Source organism: Dermochelys coriacea, chromosome 20, assembly GCF_009764565.3.
Source record: "Dermochelys coriacea isolate rDerCor1 chromosome 20, rDerCor1.pri.v4, whole genome shotgun sequence".
Classification (NCBI taxonomy): Eukaryota; Metazoa; Chordata; order Testudines; family Dermochelyidae; genus Dermochelys; species Dermochelys coriacea.
This window is the reverse complement of record NC_050087.2, coordinates 4262070-4285146: the sequence shown is the minus strand read 5'-3', so window position 1 is coordinate 4285146 and position 23077 is coordinate 4262070. Positions and strand designations below refer to the sequence as shown.

Below are 23077 nucleotides of genomic sequence, written 5' to 3'. Positions count from 1 at the left end.
ACGGCCGCTCCTCTGCCTTAGAGCATCCCTGGTCATGTCAAATGTCCCGTGGCTTGTGCTGAGTCAAAGTCCACCTGGCCTGGGAACGGTGTAAAGCTGTAAGACCCCTGAATCTGCTGGTTCTTTTGCAGGCAAAAGCTCCCATTGGCTCCAGCTGGCTTTGCATGCATAAGGACTGCAGGCTCATGCTGGGCAAGGAAGGTTACACTGATTTCTCTGTGTCTGGGAGGAAGCATGGGCCAGTGCTCTTGAGCACAAGGCCAGGATCTGCATTTAAATTTTGAGTCTACTGCTGGGTCGGTGGGGAAGCCATGCTCGCTCTCTGGGTGAAATCCACCCCGCGCAGGGGGCCGGCGTGAGGTCTAGGCACCACTTCAGTCCACATGGCTTGTATACCACGGAAGCCAAAAGACTTCAGCAGTGCTGAGGCCTCATGCTGCCACAGGGGTGAACGGTGCCCTCTTGGTTCACCTGGTGCAGAGCTAGGAGACTAACGCTGACCTGTCTCCTGGTAGAGCTATGTTTAGCTAATGCGCCTAATTGCTTTGAAGCCCCGAAGGGCTGGCTCCCTCACGCTGCCTAATCCTGCAGTTGCCACTGCGTGTTCGCGGCCCGATGGCCAGTTTGGTTCCCTTTACAGAGTTAAGGGTAGATCCAGATTGGACCTTTCAGGTTCTGGGGTCGTTTGACAGACCAGGGTTTTTGATCTTTGCCAGCTCCCTTCCAAAAAGGGGTGCGGGGGGATGAATCTGCCTCTCAACAAGAAGCTACTCCTATATGATGGTCTGGTGGAGAAGGCAGCAGATGGGGACTCTGCGGAACTGGGTTCACATCCTGGTTCACTCATGGATTTTCTGTGCCTTGGTCCCCTCACCTGTAAAATGGGGATAATAGCTCTGTCTTCCCTCACAGGGAGTTGTGTGGGTCAGTGTGTTACAGATTGTGAGATGCTCTGATACTAGGCTGTTGAAGGCCATCTGGATATCTAGAGAGGCAACACAGAAGGAGGGGAGGGTGGTGTGGATCGTGCCCAAGCCATAGGCCAGTTTTGTTGGCCTTTTAGTCATTAGAGATTTTTTTTCCCCTTGGGTTGTGATGGCTGTGGATGGAACTCAGGTGCCCTGCCCTCCTGGATATCCGTGCAAGCCCTGCCCTGGTCACACACACAGGCCTTGATACGAGAACTGACTTGTGATATACTTAGAGCATTGGGCTGGGACTCAGGACTCCTTGGTTCTTTTCCTAGCTCGGCTGCTGGCTTTCTGGATGACCATAGGCATGTCGTGTCACCACCCTGTGCCTCAGTTTCCCCATCTGTAAAATGGGGACGTGATGATCCTGGCCTCCTTTGGGAAATGCTTTGAGACTTACAGTTACAAAGTGCTAGGGATGTTTCCCAGCTTCTCTCTGCAGCCACGGAGGCTAGAATCATACGTCCAGTTTCTTAGACGAAAGCTGAGATTCTTCTGTAGTTCCATGACCCCAAGAGCTGGGGCTACATGGGGTGAATACCCTAAATCACGAGATGGGTGATACAGCCACCAGAGTTGGCAACTGGTCTTCTGCCAGCCGGCCCTGTCCTGGATTCCATGCACCCTTCTCCTTTGCCCTCTTCTAGTGCCAGGCATCCAAAGGACAGAACATAGGCCAGGCCTGGTGGGTGGATAAGAAGGGCTTGCGAGGGGCCAGTGGGGGCTCAGTTTAAAGGCTCTGCATGAGGCTAGGTATTACAATGATGATTTGTTGCAGGGACGGGCAGTGGGGGAGCAAAGAGAGTGGCATATTACAACTATTCAGTGTCCATGTGTCTGCTCTGCTTTCAGCTGCTGCGGTGCTGAACACGGCAATGCCAGCCCCCATGCAGCCTGCCCAGCCACTGCAGGCTCCGCAGACGGTCCAGCCGCGGCCCTCCATCCAAACGCAGGTCGTGTTCCAGCCGCAGCCCTCGCTCCAGAGCGCACCGGCCATCCTGCCGCAGCCCGCTGCCGCTCCACCGCTGCCCGCGGGAAAGCCGTTGGAGACGCAGACGCAAATCACAGTCCAGCCTGCGGGATTTGCCTTTAACCCTGGCATAGTAAGGAGCTGGTGTGATGCTCCAGAGAATCTCTGGGAGCCGAGCTGTATGTCTTGCGTGGTCAGGAATCCCTGCCGGCTGGCCTGACGTCAGGCATTCTTTATTGACGGAGCAGCTCGCAAAGGGGCCTGATTCTGTCCCCTTGCGTCATCATTTATACCTGCCCAGAACAGGAGACAGTGTTGCCTAGTGGATAGAACACTGGACGGGGCGGGAGGAGAGCTGCGTTCCATTCCTGGCTCTGCCACTGACCTGCTGGAGGACCTTGGGCAAGTCGTTTTGCCACTCTGTGCCTCAGTTTCCCCATCTATAAAAGCGGGGCTGATGATACCCCCTTTGTAAAGCACTCTGAGAGCTACTGGTGGTATGAGCCAGGTGTAGTTATTAATCATTCTGACGAGGATTTTTCCCATGCGGGGCGGGAGAAAGGACATTGGCACTGGTGGGAGCAGCTGGTGGGTTGGGCCGGCTGCCATCACTGACGGAGCAGAGGCAGGCTGGATGGTGAGACCTCCTTGAAAGATGGCACCTGGAAGAGGAAGGATGGTCTAGTGGTTATGGTGCTAGCCTGGGACTTCGCAGGCCTGGGTTCAATTCCTTGCTGTCTCCCAGGCTTCCTGCCTGACTGTGGCTAAGTCCTTGAGGGCACAAATGAAGCGGTGACTGTCAGCGTGGGGAGGCGTCCCTGTGCTAGCTTTTATCTAGCTAGCACAGTAATAGTGAAGATGAGGCCGCGTGGCCTAACTGCCCAAGTACAAGCCCGCCGGGAACCCTGGGTACAAATTCAGGTCGCTTGCCAGCCCCGGGCTCTGTCCTGCTGCCACGGTTACCCGGGCTAGCTAGCTTAAAGCTAGCCAAGGTTATGCCTCCTTGTGCTACAATTACATCTTCATTTGTGGTCTCTGGTCTCTCTGAACCTCAGTGCCCCATCTGTAAAGTGAGGATAGTAGCACTGCCCTGCCCCCCAGGGGTTTGTGAAGATGAGCACAATAAAGATTGTGAAGTGTCGAGATGCTTCCATAATGGGGGTCAGATAAGTACCTAAGGCAGCTAGACCATTCCTCCGTCTAAGAGGGAGCCAGAGTGGGGTTTCCCCACTGAACGAGGCATGGCTGAGTGCATGTGTTTAACCTCCGACTCCTGTTTTCTCTACAGATCAGTGCGGCTTCTCTCGGGGGGCAAACCCAGCTCCTCAGCTCGCTGGCCGCTGCCCCGGTGATTGCAAATACCATTCCCAGCGTCCAAGGGATAACGAGTCAGATCCTGACCAATGCCCAGGGACAGGTATGTGGGTACTGGCTCCAGTAGACAACAGGAGGATAACCTTCCCTTGCCACTTGTAAAGCCTTCCTATGGGCACCCTCTCCCTTCCCGAGAGCTGTCACTCAGGATAGAGTTAGTCACAGAGTTCAAGGCCAAAAGGGGCCGCCAGATCAGCTGTTCTGACCTCTTGTGCATTACAGGCCATCGGCACCACCCAGCACCCGCACGCTCAACCAGAATTAGATCCACATGTGGCAGCCCACAGGTGACCCAACTGTGCCACCAGTGCCCAGGGCCCATGCGGTGGCAGGGAATTGATTAAGTGAGGTATGCCCAGATGATCCTAGGAAGTGACCGGGCCCCGTGCTGCAGAGAAAGGTGAAATCAAGGTCACCTGGGGAAAATTTCTTCCCGACCCCTCATATGGCCATCAGTTAGATCCTGAGCCTGTGAGCATGAACCAGCCAGCCACGCCCTTGAGAGAGAATTCTCAGTACCACCCCAGAGCACTGGCCAACCCCATCCAGTGTCCCGTATCCCGCCTCGGGACGGGGGGACTCCATCCTGCAGGACAGGAGGCGGGGAAGAGTATTGGTGTGCCACGCACCCAGCTCCCATTCTTGTCTCCTCTGCAGGTCATTGGGACGCTGCCCTGGGTGGTGAACCCGTCTGGGATCACGACGGCCAGCGCCACCCCAGCTGTTTTGCCAGCCCAGAACCTGCAAGTGCAGGCGGTGACCCCGCAGCTGCTGCTGAATGCCCAAGGGCAAGTCATTGCTACATTAGCCAGCAGCGCCCTCCAGACGGCGGCCATCAGGAAACCCAGTGTCCCAGAGTCCCCAGCAAAGAATGAGGTGAGCTCCGAACGCCGGGTGACGGCTGTCTAACAGGCACCTTCTTGGAGAGCCAGTCGGCTGGTGTCTGTGGCTGGCCAGCAGCTCCCAAAAGCCTGGGGAGGTTGGTGACTTGGGCACTGGCCCTTTACAGATCCACTTACTGTGCATTAAACGTGTTGGAGCTTCCGCCAGGACCTATCACTGTGCTGAATTCTCCGGTGCCTCGTTAGGATGTTCAGAGACTGAGCCTGACCTCTCCCTTTGGAAGAAGTCGAGGTGGCAGCTCCATCCAGAGGTCCCCCCAAGGGGGCAGCTCCCGGATCCAATGCCAGAAGTCACTGTTTAGGACACCAATTAGCCAGGTCAGGCGGCCCTGGCATGTTGGAATTGAAGAGACATCTGCTTTGGCTGCAGTTCACTTGTGCAGATTGCCTGTCTACGGGCCAGATTCTGTCCTGCAGCCAAGCTCCATTCAGCCCAGGGGAAGACCAGAGATCCAGTCTGTGCCACCCGTGACCCTGGCATGAGTTAGAATAGCGTGGGGCAGCTTTAGATACGCCACCAATGAATGGGCCATATGCCAATGGGGAATCGGCGTAGCAGAGTTGTGCTCTGCTCCCTGTGCGGATGCCGGGTGGGTGGCCAGGGCTTTACCACAGCGGAGAGCTTGCCACAACACTCTCCATCCGTCTGAACTATATGCACTTATACGGCCCTCATATGAGCCTTGTTGTTTGCTGTGTTACCAGATTCAGCCAATCCAGCCTGCCCCTGTTCTGCCCCAGCCAGCTGTGGTCATCGCAAACCCAGCCCCTGCCGCTAAGCCCTCTTCCGTGCCCGTTCCCATCACTTGCTCGGAGACCCCGACAGTGAGCCAACTCGTTTCCAGTAAGCACCTCTCGGGTCCTGTCCATTTCATGCTGGTTGGGGGGGCAGGCAGCTTGCATTCCCTTCGTAGGAATTAGAGATTGTGTGATGTGACCCCTGAGGTTTATCCCTTCCCAGTGATTGTAGGAGAGGAAGCAGGTTCTAATGGTGAGAGTACAAGACACAGAGTCAGTGTTGTGCACACACACACTGGGTTGTTATTGTAGGGTCACAGGCACGTGCTGGGTGAAACTTCCGATTTGTTTATAAACAAAGCAAAGGGAAGCATTTATTTTTGGTGGGGAGGAAAAAGCCTTTAAAGAGCGAATCAGATGATGTGAAGCAGTGCAATGTTAGTATTGTTACTTCTATAGTGATGCCAGTGCCCTGCACCAGGCAGATCCCAGCCCAGACGAGCTGCTGCCCGAGACACAAAGCACTCTGGAACAAGCCAAGTCGCATATTGGACTTGCTTCCCCTAGCATGGCAGTATGGCCCTGTGGATGTGGTGCTGGTCTGAGCCTTGGGAGACCTGGATTCTCTTTCAGCCTCTGCCACTGGGCAAGTCACTATCCTTCTGTCTGCCTCAGTTTCCCCTTCCACTGCTTGTCTATTTAGACCGTAAGCACCCTGGGACAGAGATTGTCCATCAGCCCAGTGCGGCCCTAACCATAGGGTGAGGCTACCAGAATGCCGCCCGTCATGGACAGTGTCTGCTCCCACTTTGAGATCTCCCTGGAGGCGTGAGGAGATGGACTGTGGCTGGAGGTGATGATACAGAGCACACAGCGCTTTATAACGGTATTTCCCTCCCTACCCCAGAGCCTCAAACTCCAAATACGGGCATTGAGGAGGATGGAATCAACCTAGAGGAGATTCGGGAGTTTGCCAAGAACTTTAAGATCCGACGTCTGTCTCTGGGCCTGACGCAGACGCAGGTGGGTCAAGCTTTGACGGCTACGGAAGGACCTGCCTACAGCCAATCTGCCATCTGCAGGTAAGCAGCTGTGTTCGGTGCCTGCCCTGTCACGGGGCTCGGGTGTTCGGGGTGGACAGTGGCCAGGGCACCGCTCGGCTGTGTAGCGTTAGGTGACTCCCTCCCCTGAAAAAGCAAAGAGGAAACTGTGTCGGCCAAAAGGAGAGAAAGCGTTTCTGAACCCACTGACTTCACTGGGAGAATTCCCTGAGTCAGGACAGCAGCACCAGGCCCTGCCCACCCCAAAACCGGTGTTCATAACACTCTCCTTTCAGCCAAGCACTAATGCCCCCAACAGAGAGGGGAACTAGGCACAGAGAGATGGAGTAACTTGTATAGGTCGCCCAAAGCCAGATATAGAACCCAGGAGTCCTGATTCCTGGGCCCCTCTGCCTGCTCTAACCACTATACCCTGCTCCTCTCCCAGAGCTGGGAACAGAACCCAAGAGTTCTGTCTCTCAGTAATCTGTAGACCCCAGGCCCCACCCAAAGCTATGAATAGAACCCAGGCAGCCTGACTCCCACTCCTTTACCAGTCCTGGGAAATTAACTCAGGAGTCACGACTCCCACTCCCCCTTTAACCTTTAGATCACACCAGGGATGCTGGGCTGAGGGAGACGCCATGGCCCCCTGCTTTTTTCCAGCCATAAGGGCAAGTGACACAGGGAAGAGGGGGCAGAGAGGAGTGAGTGGGGGGTGGGGTCTTGGGAGAAGAGGCGATGTGGGAGCAGGGCCTCGGGAAGGGGTGGCGCAAGGGATGGGATTCGGGGAGAAGGGGCGGGGTGGGTCCTCGGGGGAAGGGCGGTGTGAAGGCGGGGGATCAGGGAGAAGGGGCAGGGAGGGGGAGAGGCATCAGGGGAAGGGGCATGGCGTCGGGGACGGGGCAGTTTTGGGGCGTGGCCTCAGGGGGAAGGGGCGGCTAAGGGGTAGGACCACAGTTTGAGTGTCAGTGACCTCACCCCTTCTCAGAGCTGGTAATAGAACCCCGGAGTCCTGAGTCCCCCTCCCCACTGCTGTGACCACTCTCCACCCAAAACTGGGAAAAGAACCCCGGAGTCCAGTCTTCCAGCACCCTGCTTTGGCCCCTCTTTGTGGGCAGACCTAGATTCCTGAGGATCCCCCAGAACCATGCGTCCATGCCTGCGTCCCATTTCAGAGCCCTCTTTTCTCACTAGCCTCCATTTCCATGTTTGTTACTGTACCACCAGCACGTGACCACGTAACCGGCTTGATCTTATGCCCCTTCCACCCCCACTCCCCCAGAGTTTGGTCGCTGCTGCTTCTGTCTGTGCCGGACCCCTGGCGCAGGGCGGGACCCTCACGCCTTCTCTCCCTCCCCACTGCTCTGCCTGCAGGTTCGAGAAGCTGGACATCACCCCCAAGAGCGCTCAGAAGCTGAAGCCCGTGCTGGAGAAGTGGCTGAGCGAGGCCGAGCTGCGGAACCAGGAAGGGCAGCAGAACCTGATGGAGTTCGTGGGCGGCGAGCCCTCCAAGAAACGCAAGCGCCGCACCTCCTTCACGCCCCAGGCCATTGAGGCCCTCAATGCCTACTTCGAGAAGAACGCCCTGCCCACCGGCCAGGAGATCACCGAGATTGCCAAGGAGCTCAACTACGACCGTGAGGTCGTCCGGGTCTGGTTCTGCAACCGCCGACAGACGCTCAAAAACACTAGTAAACTCAACGTCTTTCAGATCCCCTAGGGGCAGGTGGGAGGAGAGAACCCTGCCCAATTCAGCCCGGCCACCTCCAGGATCCTGCTGTGAGCACTTTGTGACTAACTGTTCCCTAGGCCTTGCTCCTGCCCACCTCCCCGCCCCACTAGCTCAGCTTCGCTGACTGCAACCGGGCATTATTTTCCCCCGCCGTGTGCATATATCCGTGCCCTTCATCCTCACAGGATCTGACCATGTACACATCAGCCGTCACACGCCTAGCTCCTTCCTTTTCTTGCTTCTGATTGTAACATGTAGTGAATGCCAGAGCTGCCAATGTGAGTGTCCCCAGCCCCCCTCCGCTCCCAGGGGTAGAAGTGGGGCAGGGCACAGGGAGTGCTGTGATCCATGCATTTCTGTGTCAGACAAATATGTCAGCCACACGAGCGACTTTCTTCTTTTCTAGAATTTCCTGTTTCTCCAACATAGCGTCAGGGCCTGCCAGGAGGCCGGTAGGGTCCAGGAACAGACAGATGTGAAGCCTGCTTCATTTCAGTCCCTTTTTATTTCGGAATCCTGGTTGTCCCGTGTGAGACACAAGCTCTTGGTATCTAACGGTATCTAGGTGGAGTAGCTTAATTTATATCCCCTTCCCTATGAGTACAAAGCACTATCCATCAAAAGACTTTAAAAGGAAGTTTCTGCGTATGATTAGCTGCTAGGGCTTGGGATCACGTATAAAGAGCCAGTAGGTAGCCCTCTTACTAACCTCATTTGCCAGAGGAGAACCGGCCACCTGTGTCCTGGCATCTCCCCTGCCACCCTTGGGAAACGGAAGGTTCAATTGCACTAAATGGGATTGTTTCTATAGGAAGAAATGGACAGAACCAGCCGGGTCAGGCAGCTTCTTCACCAAAGTGAGGCCTCTGAAGGAGGACAGGGTGTGAGCCCTTTCATTTGCTCCATCCTCTTTCTTTTTTCGCATTGGCTCCTGTTGAAGTCAAGCATTACACCTTCCCCTGCTAGGGCTCGAGCCTGGGGATCTAAAGCATGGGCCCCTGTTAGCTGGGAGGCACAAACCACCCTAAGTGGTCTCACCAGGAGAAGAGGACCAAAGAGCCATGCTGTGGAGCCGGGGCTCTACAAAGTACATTTACCTTCCTCCTGCAGGGTTCTACGCTTACCTTTTAAGCGTGGCTTTTCTGAAGGGGTTGATCTAGAAAATGAAAGGATGGGCCGACTCTTGCTAACTGCTGGAAGGGGGGATGGGGAAGTGGCAGCAGCTCTCCAAGCTGTAAGAGAAGAGACCATCAGCTGATTGTCTTGTCGACTTGCCAAGTGAAGGGGGGGGGCCGACTCCAAGCCAGCAGCGCCAGCCCTCCTCCCTGTGGGAAAGAGGCCAGGCAAAGGACTGAGACTCTTTACAATGGAGACGAACCAGACCCGGGGTGTGTGTGTGGAAGGAACAGCCTTCAGCTTTGAACTACGAAGTCCCTCCTTGTGCGGCTCAACAATCAGGGGACGCTCTCCAGGGGACGTCAATGCCTTCTTCAACCAGCCGCCTTTTAGAGCACGTCGGACGTCGTCTGAACGTGTCGTCCCCCGCCACCGCCTGTGTGGCGTCATGGCAAAGTGTGCCAGAGCCCAGCTCTCAGGCTGGATGCAGGCAGGTGGGATCTGTCCCGAGACCTCTCCCAGGTGCCCTCTTTCTAAGCTGGGTTCAGTGCAAAAGGGGAATAAGTGGAGGAAGCTGTGTGTATTAGGGTCCTGCAGGGAGGGTGGGGCCAGCCTGTTCCTGTCTGTATGCACTGTGTGTCTTTAACGTAAGAAGGAAATGGGAGGTGTGTTTTGATGTCATGTGAAAGCCTATATATATATATATATATATATATATATATATATAAATGATTTCACAATATCCCTTAACTGTAAACCCAGGAAAAGGTCCTATTTGGTGCTGCCTCTTCTGTTTATCTTAAAGAGACAGTGCTGGTTGCCTCGGGCCTAAGCATTTAAAAAAAACAAACCAAACCAAGGTCTAAATTTCAGTCCCAAAGCAGATCATCAGAAAGTAGCTTCTGCTGCTAAGTGGAGTGGGAGGTTCTGCTTGCCTGCATAGTAATCAGAGGTGGTATCAGACCCTGGCACAATTTCATCTGCAGCCAGGGGCCCACCTACAGGCTAGGAAAGCGTCAGATAGCCCATTAGGATGAGAATCTGGTATAGGTGTCAGCTGGCCCTATGCTTTATGGGAGCTTCCAGTGTCCCACAAAGTTCTCTTTATCCCAGGAGATATAGAATGGTTATGGGTTTGACATCCTGATCTCCAGGACACATCCCAGAGGCTAGTCGTTATTGCTAGAGGAATCTCAAAAGAGTCTGTGTCCTAGTTCATCGCGCACCTTTCGAATGGCAGCAGGAGTGAGCTTTCTTTTCTGGAAGGGTGGCGCTGGGGGTTCAGCGTAACTCGCTGCCAGGCAAAATGTTTACACGTCATGTTGATTTGGGGACAGCCAACCTGGGCGGGATGGGGGCCAGTTGAGGGTCTCGCTGAACTCAAAAGCTGCTTCGGTTTTACCGCATTTTTATCGGGCAAAGATGGCATTTCACAGATGTGCCTGCAGGCTGAATGGAGCGCGAGTGTCACTAGCCCAGGACCATGAGACTCAGCAGGGAGAGGAGGAACAGGGGAAAGACCAAGCAGATTAATTTGGAAGCAGTTGCTGCCTCCACAAGCAGACTTCAGTCCCAGCATCAGGAAGGCGATTCTGTTGTGCAGTAGAATTTCTTGGCACCTTCCCCTTCCAATCACGCTTTCACTAGCATGTTTGGTTGGTCCCCTGCCCTGAGTTGATGCTGCTGTTCCCAAGGTGCTACAAGCAAAGCTAGCTGTTCCGTTGGCTGCCTGGTGTCGGGGTGATACCAATGCCACACTGGCGTTGCTGATTCCCCAAACTACTGCCCCGGTCAGAGCAGAATGGGGTGCTCGAGGGGTGCATCTGAATCTGTCCAAAGAAGGTTTCTTAAAGAGAGGGTTATGATTTTTTGTTTTTTTGGAAGTAACTTTCTGGATCTGCTGTCCCTCCACCTCCATTTGGAATAGCTAAGGCAGGGTTGGCAGGCAAATTCCTCTCTAATAAAGGTGATCCATCTCCCTCTCTCCCTGCCCTAAGAAATGAGTGTTTCAGTGATTTCCAGACATGTCCAGAGTGGTGGTTGCTGTGAGCAAAAGTGGTTCCTCCTTGGAGCAGGAGGTGGTTTAAACGCCGCCGCCCTGGGTCAATCAGAACCCGACATGCTATCACCAGTCCTGTGTCTCCAGCCTCCAATCTCCAGGGCTCCCCGCACTTAGTCAGTCCTCGTTGGGCGGGCCATTCCTCTTTGCCGCAGATAACACCACTGCTTAGTTTCAAGAGAAGCTGGTGGATTTCACAGAGTGCTGTGTGAGGTGGTGTAAGTTGTACAAGGAGGGATGGACAGGCTCCATGGGGGTGGGGAGCCGGTCTGGGGTCTGGCTGTCTTGCTCTGTTAGACTGATGCACTTGATGTAGTTGTGTGAAATAAACAGTATTTTTTCTTTTTCTTTTTCACTTTCTTTTGTAAAAATGTGTCATGTGGCTCCCCGACGGTTTATTTATTTGCAATCTCAGGGGAGGAGAAGGGGCATGCGAGGGCGGTCCAGGTGAGTACTGCATGGAGCAACTTCCAGCCATGCTGAGCTTCTTCTGCATCTGCCAGGGTGAGGTAATAGGTTCCTACCTGCTCGGTCCAGGCTGTGATGCCCAGCTCACTGCAACTCTTACCGCCTGGTATAGCAGAAGGCAATTCCCAGTTCAGCCAGCTAGTTGGTCAAGAAACCCATGAATGCTGAGTGAGTCCTCAGTCAGTTTATGGAGCCAGTCTCCATTCTGTCCTCTAACCACAGGCATAACTCTTCAAGAAGTTAGGGTATATCTACACTACGAAATTAGGTCAATTTTATAGAAGTCAGTCTTTAGAAATCAGTTTTATACAGTCGATTATGTATGTCCCCACGAAGCGCATTAAGTCGACAGAGTGCATCCTCACTACCGTGGCTAGCATCGACTCACAGAGCGGTGCACTGTGGGTAGCTATCCCAGAGTTCCCACAGTCTCCGCTGCCCATTGGAATTCTGGGTTAAGTTCCCAATGCCTGATGGGGCAAAAACATTGTCATGGAGGGTTTTGGGTACATGTCAGTCTCTCCTCCCTCCCTCCCTCCTTCTCTCCATGAAAGCAATGGCAGACAATTGTTTCACGCCTTTTTTCCTGGGTTACCCATGCAGATGCCATCGCACGGCAAGCATGGAGCCCACTCAGCTCACCGCTGCTGTTGTGAACATTGTAAACACCTTGCGCATTATCCTCCAGTATGTGCAGAACCTGGCTAAGAGACGCCAGCACGAGGACGATTGTGAGGAGGACATGGACACAGACGTTCCTGAAAGCACGGGCTGTGGCAATTGGGACATCATGGCGGCAGTGGGGCTGGTTGATACAGTGGAACGCCGATTCTGGGCCCGGCAAACAAGCACAGCCTGGTGGGACCACATAGTGTTGCAGGTATGGGATGATTCACAGTGGCTGCGAAACTTTCGCATGCATATGGCCACTTTCCTTGAACTTTGTGAGTTGCTTTCCCCCACCCTGAAGCACAGGAATACCAAGATGAGAGCTGCCCTGACAGTTGAGAAGCGAGCGGCGATAGCCCTGTGGAAGCTTGCAAAGCCTGACTGCTACCGGTCAGTTGGGAATCAATTTGGAGTGGGCAAATCTACTGTGGGGACTGCTGTGATTCAAGTAGCCAATGCAATCACTGACGTTCTGTTAATCAAGGGTAGTAACTCTGGGAAATGTGCAGGTCATACTGGATGGCTTTGCTGCAATGGGGTTCCCTAACTGTGGTGGGGTGATAGATAGAACTGATATCCCTATCTTGGCACTGGACCACCTTGCCCACCAGTACGTAAACCACAAGGGGTACTTCCCAATGGTGTTGCAAGCACCGGTGGATCACAAGGGACGTTTCACCGACATCAGCGTGAGATGGCTGGGAAAGTTGCATGACACTCGCATCTTTAGGAACTCTGGGCTTTTCAAGCAGCTGCAAGAAGGGCCTTACTTAGAGCAGAAAATAACATTGGGGATGTTGAAATGCCAATAGTTATCCTTGGGGACCCAGTCTATCCCTTGCTCCCATGGCTCATGAAGTCTTACACAGGCAGCCCGGACAGTAGTAAGGAGCAGTTCAACTATAGGCTGAGCAAGTGCAGAATGGTGGTAGAATGTGCCTTTGGACGTTTAAAAGCTCGCTGGTGCTGTTTGCTGACTAGGTTAGATCACAGCGAACCAACATTCCCATTATTATTGCTGCTTGCTGTGTGCTCCATAATATCTGTGAGAGTAAGGAGGAGACGTTTATGGTGGGGTGGGAGGTTGAGGCAAATTGCCTGGCGGCCGATTTTGAGCAGCCAGATACCAGGGCGATTAGAAGAGCACAGCTAGGCACGCTGTGCATCAGAGAGGCTTTGAAAACCAGTTTCATGACTGGCCAGGCTACGGTGTGACAGTTGTGTGTGCTTCTCCTTGCTGGAAACCCGCTCCCTTTGTTGATTTTAATTCCCTATATACCAACCACCCTCCCCCCTTTGATCACAGCTGGCAAAGGAAATAAAGTAACTATTGTTTTGAAATCGTGCAGTCTTTCTTTATTAATTAAAAAAAAAAGTGAGATAACTGACAAGGTAGTCTGGGTGGGGTGGGGTGGGGTGGGGGAGAAGGGAAGGACAAGGCCACATTGCTTATTGTAGCCACACTACAAATCAAAACTGTTTGAATGACAGCCTTCTGTTGCTTGGGCCGTCCTCTGGAGTGGAATGGCTGCATGCCTGGAGCCACCCCCACCACGTTCTTGGGCGTCTGGGTGAGGAGGATATGGAACTTGGGGAGGAGGGCAGGTGGTTATACAATAGATGCAGTGGGGGTCTGTGCTCTTGTTGGCTTCCCTGCAGCTCCACCAGACGCCTCATCATGTCCGTTTGCTCCCCCATTAGCCTCAGCATCGCCTCCTGCCTCTGCTCTTCGTGCTCACTTAATGCTTTCCTGGCCTCTGCCACTGAATGCCTCCATACATTCAGCTGTGCCCTATAAGTGCAGGAGGACTGCATGAGCTAGAAAAACATGTCATCACGAGTGTGTTTTTTTTTCACCTTCTAATCTGCGATAACCTCAGGGATGGAGATGCTGGGGGAGCACAGAAACATTTGCACCTGAGGGGGGATGAAAAGGGAGAGTAAAAGTTATGATACATTTCTGAGAACAAAAGGGAGACTCTTTCACAGTGAAGCAAGCAATTCACAGCAGATAGCACATGTACTTTAGGTACAAGGTTGCATTTTGCCTTTTATATTGAGCGCCTGCCAGTATGGTGACACATCACACCTGGCTGGGCAACAGAATTTGGTTTCCAGGCAGCCATGGTAAGCCAAAGGGTATGTGGGTTTGGTTTCTAATGCCTTCATAACTTGTGGGAATGTTTTCAAACCGCAGTGCCCTCCTTTCCCATAGCAAGCAATGGCAGTTGGGTTTGCCATTTAAAAAGGAGCAGGGTGCAGTTTTCGGGTGGATGTGCAGCACACATCTCCCCTAACCCCTCCGTGTGATTGTTTGGGATGATCCCTTCACCCTCCCTCATGCCGTGTGGCTATTCTCAGGGATGATCCCTTTTAGCCAAGCACAAACAGCCCAGCAGGAACTGGGTCCTTTTACTATTCCCTTACAAAAATTCCCCTATTTCAACCAGGTGACCATGAATGATATCACTCCCCTGAGGCTAACACAGAAAGATGTAGACCGAATGTTGCTTGAATGCGACCAAAACCCAGGACCATTCACTGCCATTTTTTGTGCTGCAATGACTACTTGCTACTGGCTTGGCATGATAAAGTGTCCTCTGTGGAGGAGGAAATAAGGCAGCCCTCCCCAGAAACCTTCTGCAAAGGCTTTCAGAGTACCTCCAGGAGAGCTTCATGGAGATGTCCCTGGAGGATTCTCGCTCCATCCCCAGACACGTTAACAGACTTTTCCAGTAGCTGTACTGGCCACAAATGTATCCCAAGTCTTAAGGGCAAATTAAACACTATTGCTTTTAAACGCTGTACTGTAGTTGCAAATGTGCACTCACCAGAGGTGCCTTCTCTGCCTTCAGGGTCGGTTGGCTCCAGGGTGAGGAAAAGGTCCTGGGTGCCGAGGAGAACAGATTCACCACTTGCCTGCTGCGCATTCTCCTCCTCTTCCTCATCCACAAAATCCTCCTCCGTGTTGTGTGAGACTCCCCCCTTTGCAGGTGTCCACAGACATTGGTGGGGTAGTGGTAGGGTCCCCCCCTAGAATGCCATGCAGCTGATCATAGAAGCGGCATGTCTGGGGCTCTGACCCAGAGTGACCGTTTGCCTCCTTTGTCTTTTGGTAGGCTTTCCTGAGCTCTTTGACTTTCACGCGGCACTGCTGTGTGTCCCTGTTGTAGCCTCTGTCCATCATGCCCTGTGCAATTTTGGCATATATATTAGCATTTCTTCTTTTTGATCGGAGTTCTGCCTGCACAGATTCTTCTCTCCATACAGCAGTCAGATCCAGTGTCTCACGTTCACTCCATGCTGGAGCTCGTTTGCAATTCTGGGGGACTGCATGGTCACCTGTGCTGCTGAGCTCGCCACATTGATCAAACAGGAAATGAAATTCAGAATTTCCCAGGGCTTTTCCTGTGTAGCTGGCTAGTGCATCAGAGTTGAAAGTACTGTCCAGAGCGGTCACATTGGAGCATTCTGAGATAGCTCCTGGAGGCCAACAATGTCAATTTGTGTCCACACTATCCAAAATTCGACCCAGCAAGGTCAATTTTAGCACTACTCCCCTCGCCGGGGAGGAGTACAGAAGTCAATTTTAAGAGCCCTTTAGGTCGACGGAACGGGGTTGCTTGTGTAGATGCAGTCATTATAAAATTGACCTCACGCGGCTAAATTCTACCTAACCCTGTAGTGTAGACCAGGGTGCAGACACGCCCTGTCCCTGTTTTCAGAGCACAATCTGCCAGTGAAGAGCTCTCTAGACCCCTTCTGCTGAAGCATGGAACGGGGGGGGGGGGGATTCTCAGTCTTATTTTTCATAAGACTTGCCAGTGGGCCAGGGGGCACAGACTGTGAGTGGTTTGTGCCGTACCTATCTCCCCATGCTAGCTTAGCCAGTAGGCTCCCACCCCTCAACACATACACATACCAGTCAAGAGAACACCAGAGATGACAGATATTTGAGATAAAGTTGACAGCAGGAACACAGCTGCTTTTGCTGAAATGTATGAGGAAGACCCAAAGAGCCATAGTACCACAAACATAGAGAATCCAAGGGAGAGGTTGATTCTGGATTCAGAGCCTGCCGTCTAAAGGCAAAATGCCCCTGAAATGCCTACCTGGAGCGGTGCTGGATCATTGCTGTTTCTAAAAAACAAACAAAAAACACATACATTAATGTAGATTTGAGAGTGAAATTTGACCTCCTGTTGCTGACAGACAGCACAATGCCTATGCACCACTTAAATTCACCGAACAAACAGGCCAGCATGCCTAAATTTCACCTGAGGGGAATTAATTTGCTGATCTTTCTGCCAAGGAAGGTGCCGCTGTGGTCCAGAGATGCACACGCAACATTGGCACAAACCAGGCAGCAGGATTTTGGAACCTGCTTTTTTATTTCAGAGTCCACTGATGATTTCCAAGCCCTTCTGACTGCAGGGCCTGGTGGCCGCCAGGTGGCATTGTTTCCCAAATCCTACAGCAGCAAGTTGCGTAATGGTATGAAATTAGGGCCTCATAAACACCAATTAGGAAGGGCTGGACCAGGGGGAGGGGGAGAAGAGTTTGCACTTGCTCGATGGTTCATAGGCTAGGAGGGCCGTGGGCCAGCTACTTTTAAGCAGTACTTAAGCAGTACTAAATATGTCAGAGGGCTGCTTCCAGGAATTGTGAATTGGTGCCACTGATTGAAAAGTTCAAAATGTTCTACCGTTAAGAACACAAAATGTTTTCCCCAAAGCTGTTGGGAATAGGGCTCGGGCAGTGTGTAAGGGAAATAATATGTGCTAATCCTCTGCTGGCATCTGGATGAGAGAGGTGCAAGCCCCATTTTTCCGGGAAGAATATGGCCCAAAATAATGGGGAACGAATTCTGCAGGGAGAGAAACTTTTATTGTAAAGGATGGAAAAATAGAGAGACAGGTTGAGAGTGGAGGGAAACTGCAATCTGCTAATGCGAGCACATGACTGAATGTAAACACTTTGGGCCAAGAAGTGTCTTTTTGCTCAATGTTTGTACAGCACCTTGAACAGTGGGGTCGGGCTCATAGGTGCTATGGCAATACCAGTCATAAATAAAAGGTAGGAATTTTCAATGCATATTAATTGTATTTACTCTAGGAAAATAATATAGATGGCATTAATCATATGACCTTCCAGTTGGGGCTGAAAACAGATTACTAAACAAGCCTGACCCCATTTCCAGCAGACATTGGGCTGAGTTTTTATTGCAGCAGGGCTCTCGCCCACTTCCCAGAACAGCAATGCCGGCAGCCATTGGAAATCCACCCTATGAAAACCCCCACCCCAGCTTCAATCTGTCAGTGCTGATGGTTCCTGGGAAAGAAACTGCAACTCAAATTGTAGGGCAGCAGCCAGCCTGGTGGTGGGAATGCCAGCTCCCCATCTGCATGCTGAGGGCTGTGTGGATGGAAGATTCTGTCTGTAGCATCTGGATGGAGTGTGGGAGCATTTCAGTCAAAGCCTTACTTTTCTCTTTTGAAAAAAAAACAAGGAGTACTTGTGACTAACAAATTTATTTGGGCTAAACAAGCTTTCATGGGCTAAAACCCACTTCATCAGATGCATGCAGTGTTTGAGATGCATTTGAGTTCTAGATCCACCCTGAAAAGGGCATCCAGCCGCCAGATCAGCTGGACAGGATCAGCAGTGTGGTGTGGTGGGGGGAAGTTATGCACAAAGCTGGAGTTCTCCTCTGTTTTCTTCAAACACTCAGCTAGCTCCAGGGTTATGTTAAGACTTGATTGATCCATCTGCAAAGTTGGTGCGTCGGACGGGAAGGATTTTGTCATATGTTTGTACCAAGTTATTTTAAGAAACTCGCTACTGGTTTAAACTGGTTTTGCTTTTCCAGCCCATTTGATGTGAAAACTCAGCAGTTGTTCAGTACATATTTATTGTAATGCATGAAATAAGCAAATGCAATATTTGCCTTTGCTCCTCACTCAAACCCTCTATTATTCTTGGAGTCCCCCACCTCCACCAATGCCCTTTAGATCCCACCTGGCATTCCAACCTTGTATTCTCCCTTCCTGCTAATGCTCCTCAGTCCTCACTTGCAGCCCCCTGCTATCCCAGCCCTGGGCTCATTCCCCAGGACAGTTCTGCCACTGCCCTTCAATCCCAGTCCACATCCCCCACTATCTCTGCCCACTCCCTCCAGGTCTGCTACTGCTCTCAGTCCCGACCCAGAGCCCCCTGCCATTATCCAGTCCCCTGAGTTCACCCCAACTCATTGCACTTAGTAGCCAGGAACAGGAATCGAACCCGCAGCCCTCAGAGGAACTGGCCTGAGCCAATTCCTACAAATGTAGAGGGAGAGGAATCCGGACTGTACCACGCTGAGCGGTTCCTGCGCCTTAACCCCGCTAGTCCCGCCCCGTCCGGAGAGCTCAGCCTATCGCAACGGCGCTGCCGAGGTGACGCGCCCGCCGGTGAGAAGTGATTGGCTGGCGCTCGTTTCGCGTCTGGAGGGGCCTGGGAGCCGCTATTGGCCGCGAGTAAGTGAGGGGGCGGGGCTTGTTCCCGCTGGGCTGGAGCAGGGGGCTGCGGCGCTGCCGCCGCCTCCATATTGCGGGGCCGGACGAAGAGGTGGCGGGGTCGCGGGTCGCGCTCGGGGCCGGGCAGCCGAGGGGGCCTAGGTGCCGCTGAGCGAGACTCTGGGCGCGGGGTTCCCCAGGGGTGCTGTCCTCTGGGAGGGGGGGACTCTGGGGGAGGGGTCCCCTGGGGGGTGCTGTCCCCTGGGAGGGGGGGACTCTGGGGGAGGGGTCCCCTGGGGGGTGCTGTCCCCTGGGAGGGGGGGACTCTGGGCGCGGGGTTCCCCTGGGGGGTGCTGTCCCCTGGGCGGGGGGGACTCTGGGTGAGGGGTCCCCTGGGGGGTGCTGTCCTCTGGGAGGGGGGACTCTGGGGGAGGGGTCCCCTGGGGTGCTGTCCCCTGGGAGGGGGGACTCTGGGCGAGGGGTCCCCTGGGGGGTGCTGTCCCCTGGGAGGGGGGACTCTGGGGGAGGGGTCCCGGGGGGTGCTGTCCTCTGGGCGAGGGGTCCCCGGGGGGTGCTGTCCTCTGGGAGGGGGGGACTCTGGGTGAGGGGTCCCCTGGGGGGTGCTGTCCCCTGGGAGGGGGGACTCTGGGCGAGGGGTCCCCGGGGGGTGCTGTCCCTGGGACTCTGGGCGAGGGGTCCCCGGGGGGTGCTGTCCCTGGGACTCTGGGCGAGGGGTCCCCGGGGGGTGCTGTCCCTGGGACTCTGGGCGAGGGGTCCCCGGGGGGTGCTGTCCCTGGGACTCTGGGCGAGGGGTCCCCGGGGGGTGCTGTTCCTGGGACTCTGGGTGAGGGGTCCCCTGGGGGGTGCTGTCCCTGGGGAGGGGTTACTCTGGGTGTTGGAGTTCCTAGAGGTTACTATCCCCTTGAAGGGGGTGACTCTGGCTCTCGGGGTCCTTGGGGTGTGCGGGAATAGTGGCTCCTGGAAAGAGAGTGTCTGTGGATGTTGAGGTTCCAGGGAGATAGTATCCCTTGGAAGGGGGTGACTGTGTGTTGAGCCCCCTGGGAGTTGGAAATTGTGGGTCCCTGGTGGGGAAGCATCCCCTGGAGGTAGCTCTCTCACTATTGGGGTACTGTAGGGGGAGATTGTGGGTGTTGGGTGTGCCCGGGGTGTACCTCCTGAAAGGGTGACTCTGTAGTGAGTACCCTGCTTCCTACTGATCTGGGGGGAGGGGTGTACATTTGCCACGGGGCCTGAGCCACAAGCCACTGGGTGAGGATGGCGTGGGCTCTGAAGCTGCCGCTGGCGGACGAGGTGATCGAATCGGGGCTTGTGCAAGATTTTGATGCCAGCCTCTCGGGCATTGGGCAGGAGCTGGGCGCCGGCGCCTACAGCATGAGGTAGGTGAGAGCCTCCTGAACACCTTGTCCTACACCATGAATTGAGAAGGGTGATGAGAGTAGAATATGGAGGTTGTGATTGGACCACCGCGGGCTGGGAGACTGCAGAGTCCAGGAGTAGTTGGATATTCCATTGGGCTGGGCTGAACAGATAGCACAGTGTATCACAGGTCTTGCATTTAATGGCAGATGACTTTCTGGTGGGCTGATTGAAGCCATCACTAGGTTGGAACAGATCAAGGGGCCATGTAATGCAGTATCTTGTCTTCAGTTGTGATCCGTACCAAGTAACGGGAGGACACCTTCCCCCTTGTTTGCTCTGCATGCTGCATTTTTGAATGTGAAAGATAAAGTGAAACCAGTGGCTGGGAGATTTGGACAGCAGTGTAAAATGTGAAGATAAGGTAAAATTTAGAAATAAGATGAAAGTGTGTCACTCCCTGCATGAAGTTGGCCTGAGGAGTTAGTGGTTGCTGGGAGTCAGAGTTAAAATTCAGCCACACAACTCAACAGTTGAGATGGATAATTTTATGAGTTTTGTAAATCCTAAAATGGGAGTAATGGGGACTCTGTGCTTGAGAGCATCATCTAAACTCAGGGTCAGGAAGGATTTACACCACCTGCCTTACCTCCCCTCACATTCAGCGTTGCACAGCTGGTTAGCTTTGGGGCAGTTCACCTGCCTCTAAAAATATCGGGTATTGGCATGGTAGGAGGTAGGTTCTCAGGTGGTTTGGATTGTTCAGCTAAAGGGGATATAGCAAATCTATTCCTCTGGAATCTGTTCTCCTGCTGTTGTCAAGTTATGGATAAATCATCCAGACTTAGGGTATGTCTATGCATACAGTGCTGCTGTACTGTGCTAATACAGCTACAACCCATCTGGTGAAGATGCTATATACTGACTGGAGAGAGCTCTTCTGTCGGCATAAACAAACCACCTCAGTGAGCGGCATAAGCTATGTTGGCGGAAGAAGCTCTCCCACCAACATAGCACTGTGCATGCGAATGCTTATGTCAATGTAATTTATGTTGCTCCGGGGGGGATGGAATATTCACAGCAACATAAATTTTGCCCTAGTGTAGATATAGTCTAAATCCTGTGCCTCCCATCTGTTCCTAATTAGGAGAGCTTGTTCCATGCTTCTTTGTTCTATGTTCCATCAACTAATCAGGCCAAGAGTCTCTCTTCCTTAATCTTGCCCCGAATAATCATGTGCAAAGGGTAGGAAAAGCACCTTCAGCTCTCTGTGATCTGAGTGCAGGCGTTAGTATCTTAATACTTTAATTGAAGAAGGATGTTGATGAAGTGGAGACGGTTCAGAGAAGAGCCACGAAAATGATTAAAAGATTAGAAAACCTGCCTTAGGGTTGATCTACGCAGGAAAATTACATCAACATGGCTATGTCTCTTGAGGTGTGAAAAATTCACACCCCTGAGGGATGTAGCTAAACCCTCAGTGTAGACAGGGCTAAGTTGACAGAAGAATTCTTCTGTTGACCTAGCTGCCACCTCTTGGAACTCTTCCCATTGGTGTAGGTAGTGGCTACGCTGACCTGTACAGCTGTGCCACTGCAGCTTTTCAAGTGTAGATGAGCCCTTGCAGTGATAGTCTCAAAGAGCTCATTCTGTTTCACTTAACAAAGAGAAGGTTAAAGGGTGACTTGATTACAGCCTATAGGTATCTACATGGGGAATGAATATTTAATAGTGGGTTCTTCAGTCTAGCAAAGAAGAATCTAATATGGTCCGGTGACTGGAAGCTGAAACAGGCTGGAAATAAGGTGTAAAATTTTGACAGTGAGGCTAATTAACCACTGGAGCCATTTACCAAGGGTTGTGGTGGATTCTCCATCATTGATCAATTTTACAGCAAGATTGGATGTTTTTCTAAAACATCTGGTCCAGGAATTATTTAGGGGATATTCTGTGCCCTGTGTTATGCTCATGGTCTGACTAATCACAGTGTTCCTTTCTGGCCTTGGAATCTACGCTTCTCTGAAATTCTGGCTCTCCCTTTCTTGGCCTTGGGGGAAGTCGCTTTACCTACTTTGCAGTGGGGGCTGGGAGGGAGTTTAAGGATCATTTGGTTAATATTAAAGTGCCTAATTAATACTTGTATTATGATAGTGACTAACAGCCCTGCTCAAGATCAGGGCCTCCTTGTGCTGGACACTGTACTGACATGTTCTTGCTTAGAAGAGTTTGTGTTAACCCACTGCTGAGTGTCTCCTTGGTCCCACTCTGTACCTGATCTGCAGGGGATAAGAGACTGTCACAGCCCCAGCTAAGCTATAGCAGCTCATGCTTTCAGCTCTAGAGGTCCTCAGTTCAGTCCCTGGTGTGGTGGTCATCACCCTTGCAATCAAAGATGACATATGATGTGCAGTGTCAGGGGAAAGGGATAAATCAGATGTAGGTTGGCAGTCTGTTTCCCCTCCCCCGCCCACTAATTCAAATATTTAAAGTACCACCTATTTTCCTCTGTCTCTCCAGCTGTTGTTGACTGGCTGACTTGATGTGGCATTGAGAGGTGGTCTGAAGATGAGTGCTGGCCTCACTTGTCGGGAAGGCATAATACTTAATAAAGCGCTTTGAGATCTACAGATGAAAAGTGCTGTATCGGAGCTCATATCATGTCATGGATAAGGGGTGGTATGGAAGAAGGTGCAAATGAGACTGGCACTTCTTGGCCCCATGGAGGAGGTGGGCAGGAGGACATTACAGTAAGGCAATGGTAGGGAGGCGCAGAACCGTGAAGGACCTTGATGGGCAGGTTGGTGATGGAACAGGGGGAACGAGTGGAGAGGTTTAGTTAAAGGGGTTTTGTGGTCAGTGTGATGGGCAAAGAGGCATTCTAGAGATCTTAGGGTTAGTCTGCATGAGAAAGTTGCACTGGTTTAACTTAAGTTGTGATTTTTATTTTTATTTTAAACTGGTGAAAAAGTGTGTGTGTGCATTCCTGTTTCGACTGAAACCAGGCTTCTTTCGGTCAATCCTAATCAACTGAAGCTGAATCAAAACAAAACTGGTTTGAAATACAATGGAGGGAGGTGTCCAAGATGTCTCTTGATTACAGACTCAAGTGCCTGGGAGGATGGCGGAGTTGCCAACAGTGATGGGGAGACAGCTTGGCAGGAAAG

General features: G+C 52.6%; 2 protein-coding genes across 13 annotated transcripts in view; both read left to right on the top strand.

Annotated features, from left to right (window-relative positions):
• The window catches only part of POU6F1 (POU class 6 homeobox 1), a 38308-nt gene extending 24923 nt beyond the window's left edge, over positions 1-13385 (top strand). For 7 of the 10 annotated variants that reach the window (XM_043506608.1, XM_038378711.2, XM_038378713.2 and 4 more), the window contains 6 exons: positions 1824-2074; positions 3230-3358; positions 3973-4191; positions 4923-5061; positions 5863-6037; positions 7373-13385. In XM_043506608.1, coding sequence (XP_043362543.1) covers positions 1824-2074; positions 3230-3358; positions 3973-4191; positions 4923-5061; positions 5863-6037; positions 7373-7718 — 1259 coding nt within the window. In that variant the 3' untranslated portion in view covers positions 7719-13385. The remainder of the gene's footprint in view (positions 1-1823; positions 2075-3229; positions 3359-3972; positions 4192-4922; positions 5062-5862; positions 6038-7372) is intronic. The other 3 variants (XR_006278356.1, XR_006278357.1, XR_006278355.1) reach the window with 2 other exon arrangements.
• Positions 13386-19369: 5984 nt separating this feature from the next.
• TFCP2 (transcription factor CP2) overlaps positions 19370-23077 on the top strand; it is a 38309-nt gene continuing 34601 nt past the window's right edge. For all 3 annotated transcript variants that reach the window (XM_038378425.2, XM_038378424.2, XM_043506598.1), the window contains exon 1: positions 19370-19933. In XM_038378425.2, coding sequence (XP_038234353.1) covers positions 19812-19933 — 122 coding nt within the window. In that variant the 5' untranslated portion in view covers positions 19370-19811. The remainder of the gene's footprint in view (positions 19934-23077) is intronic.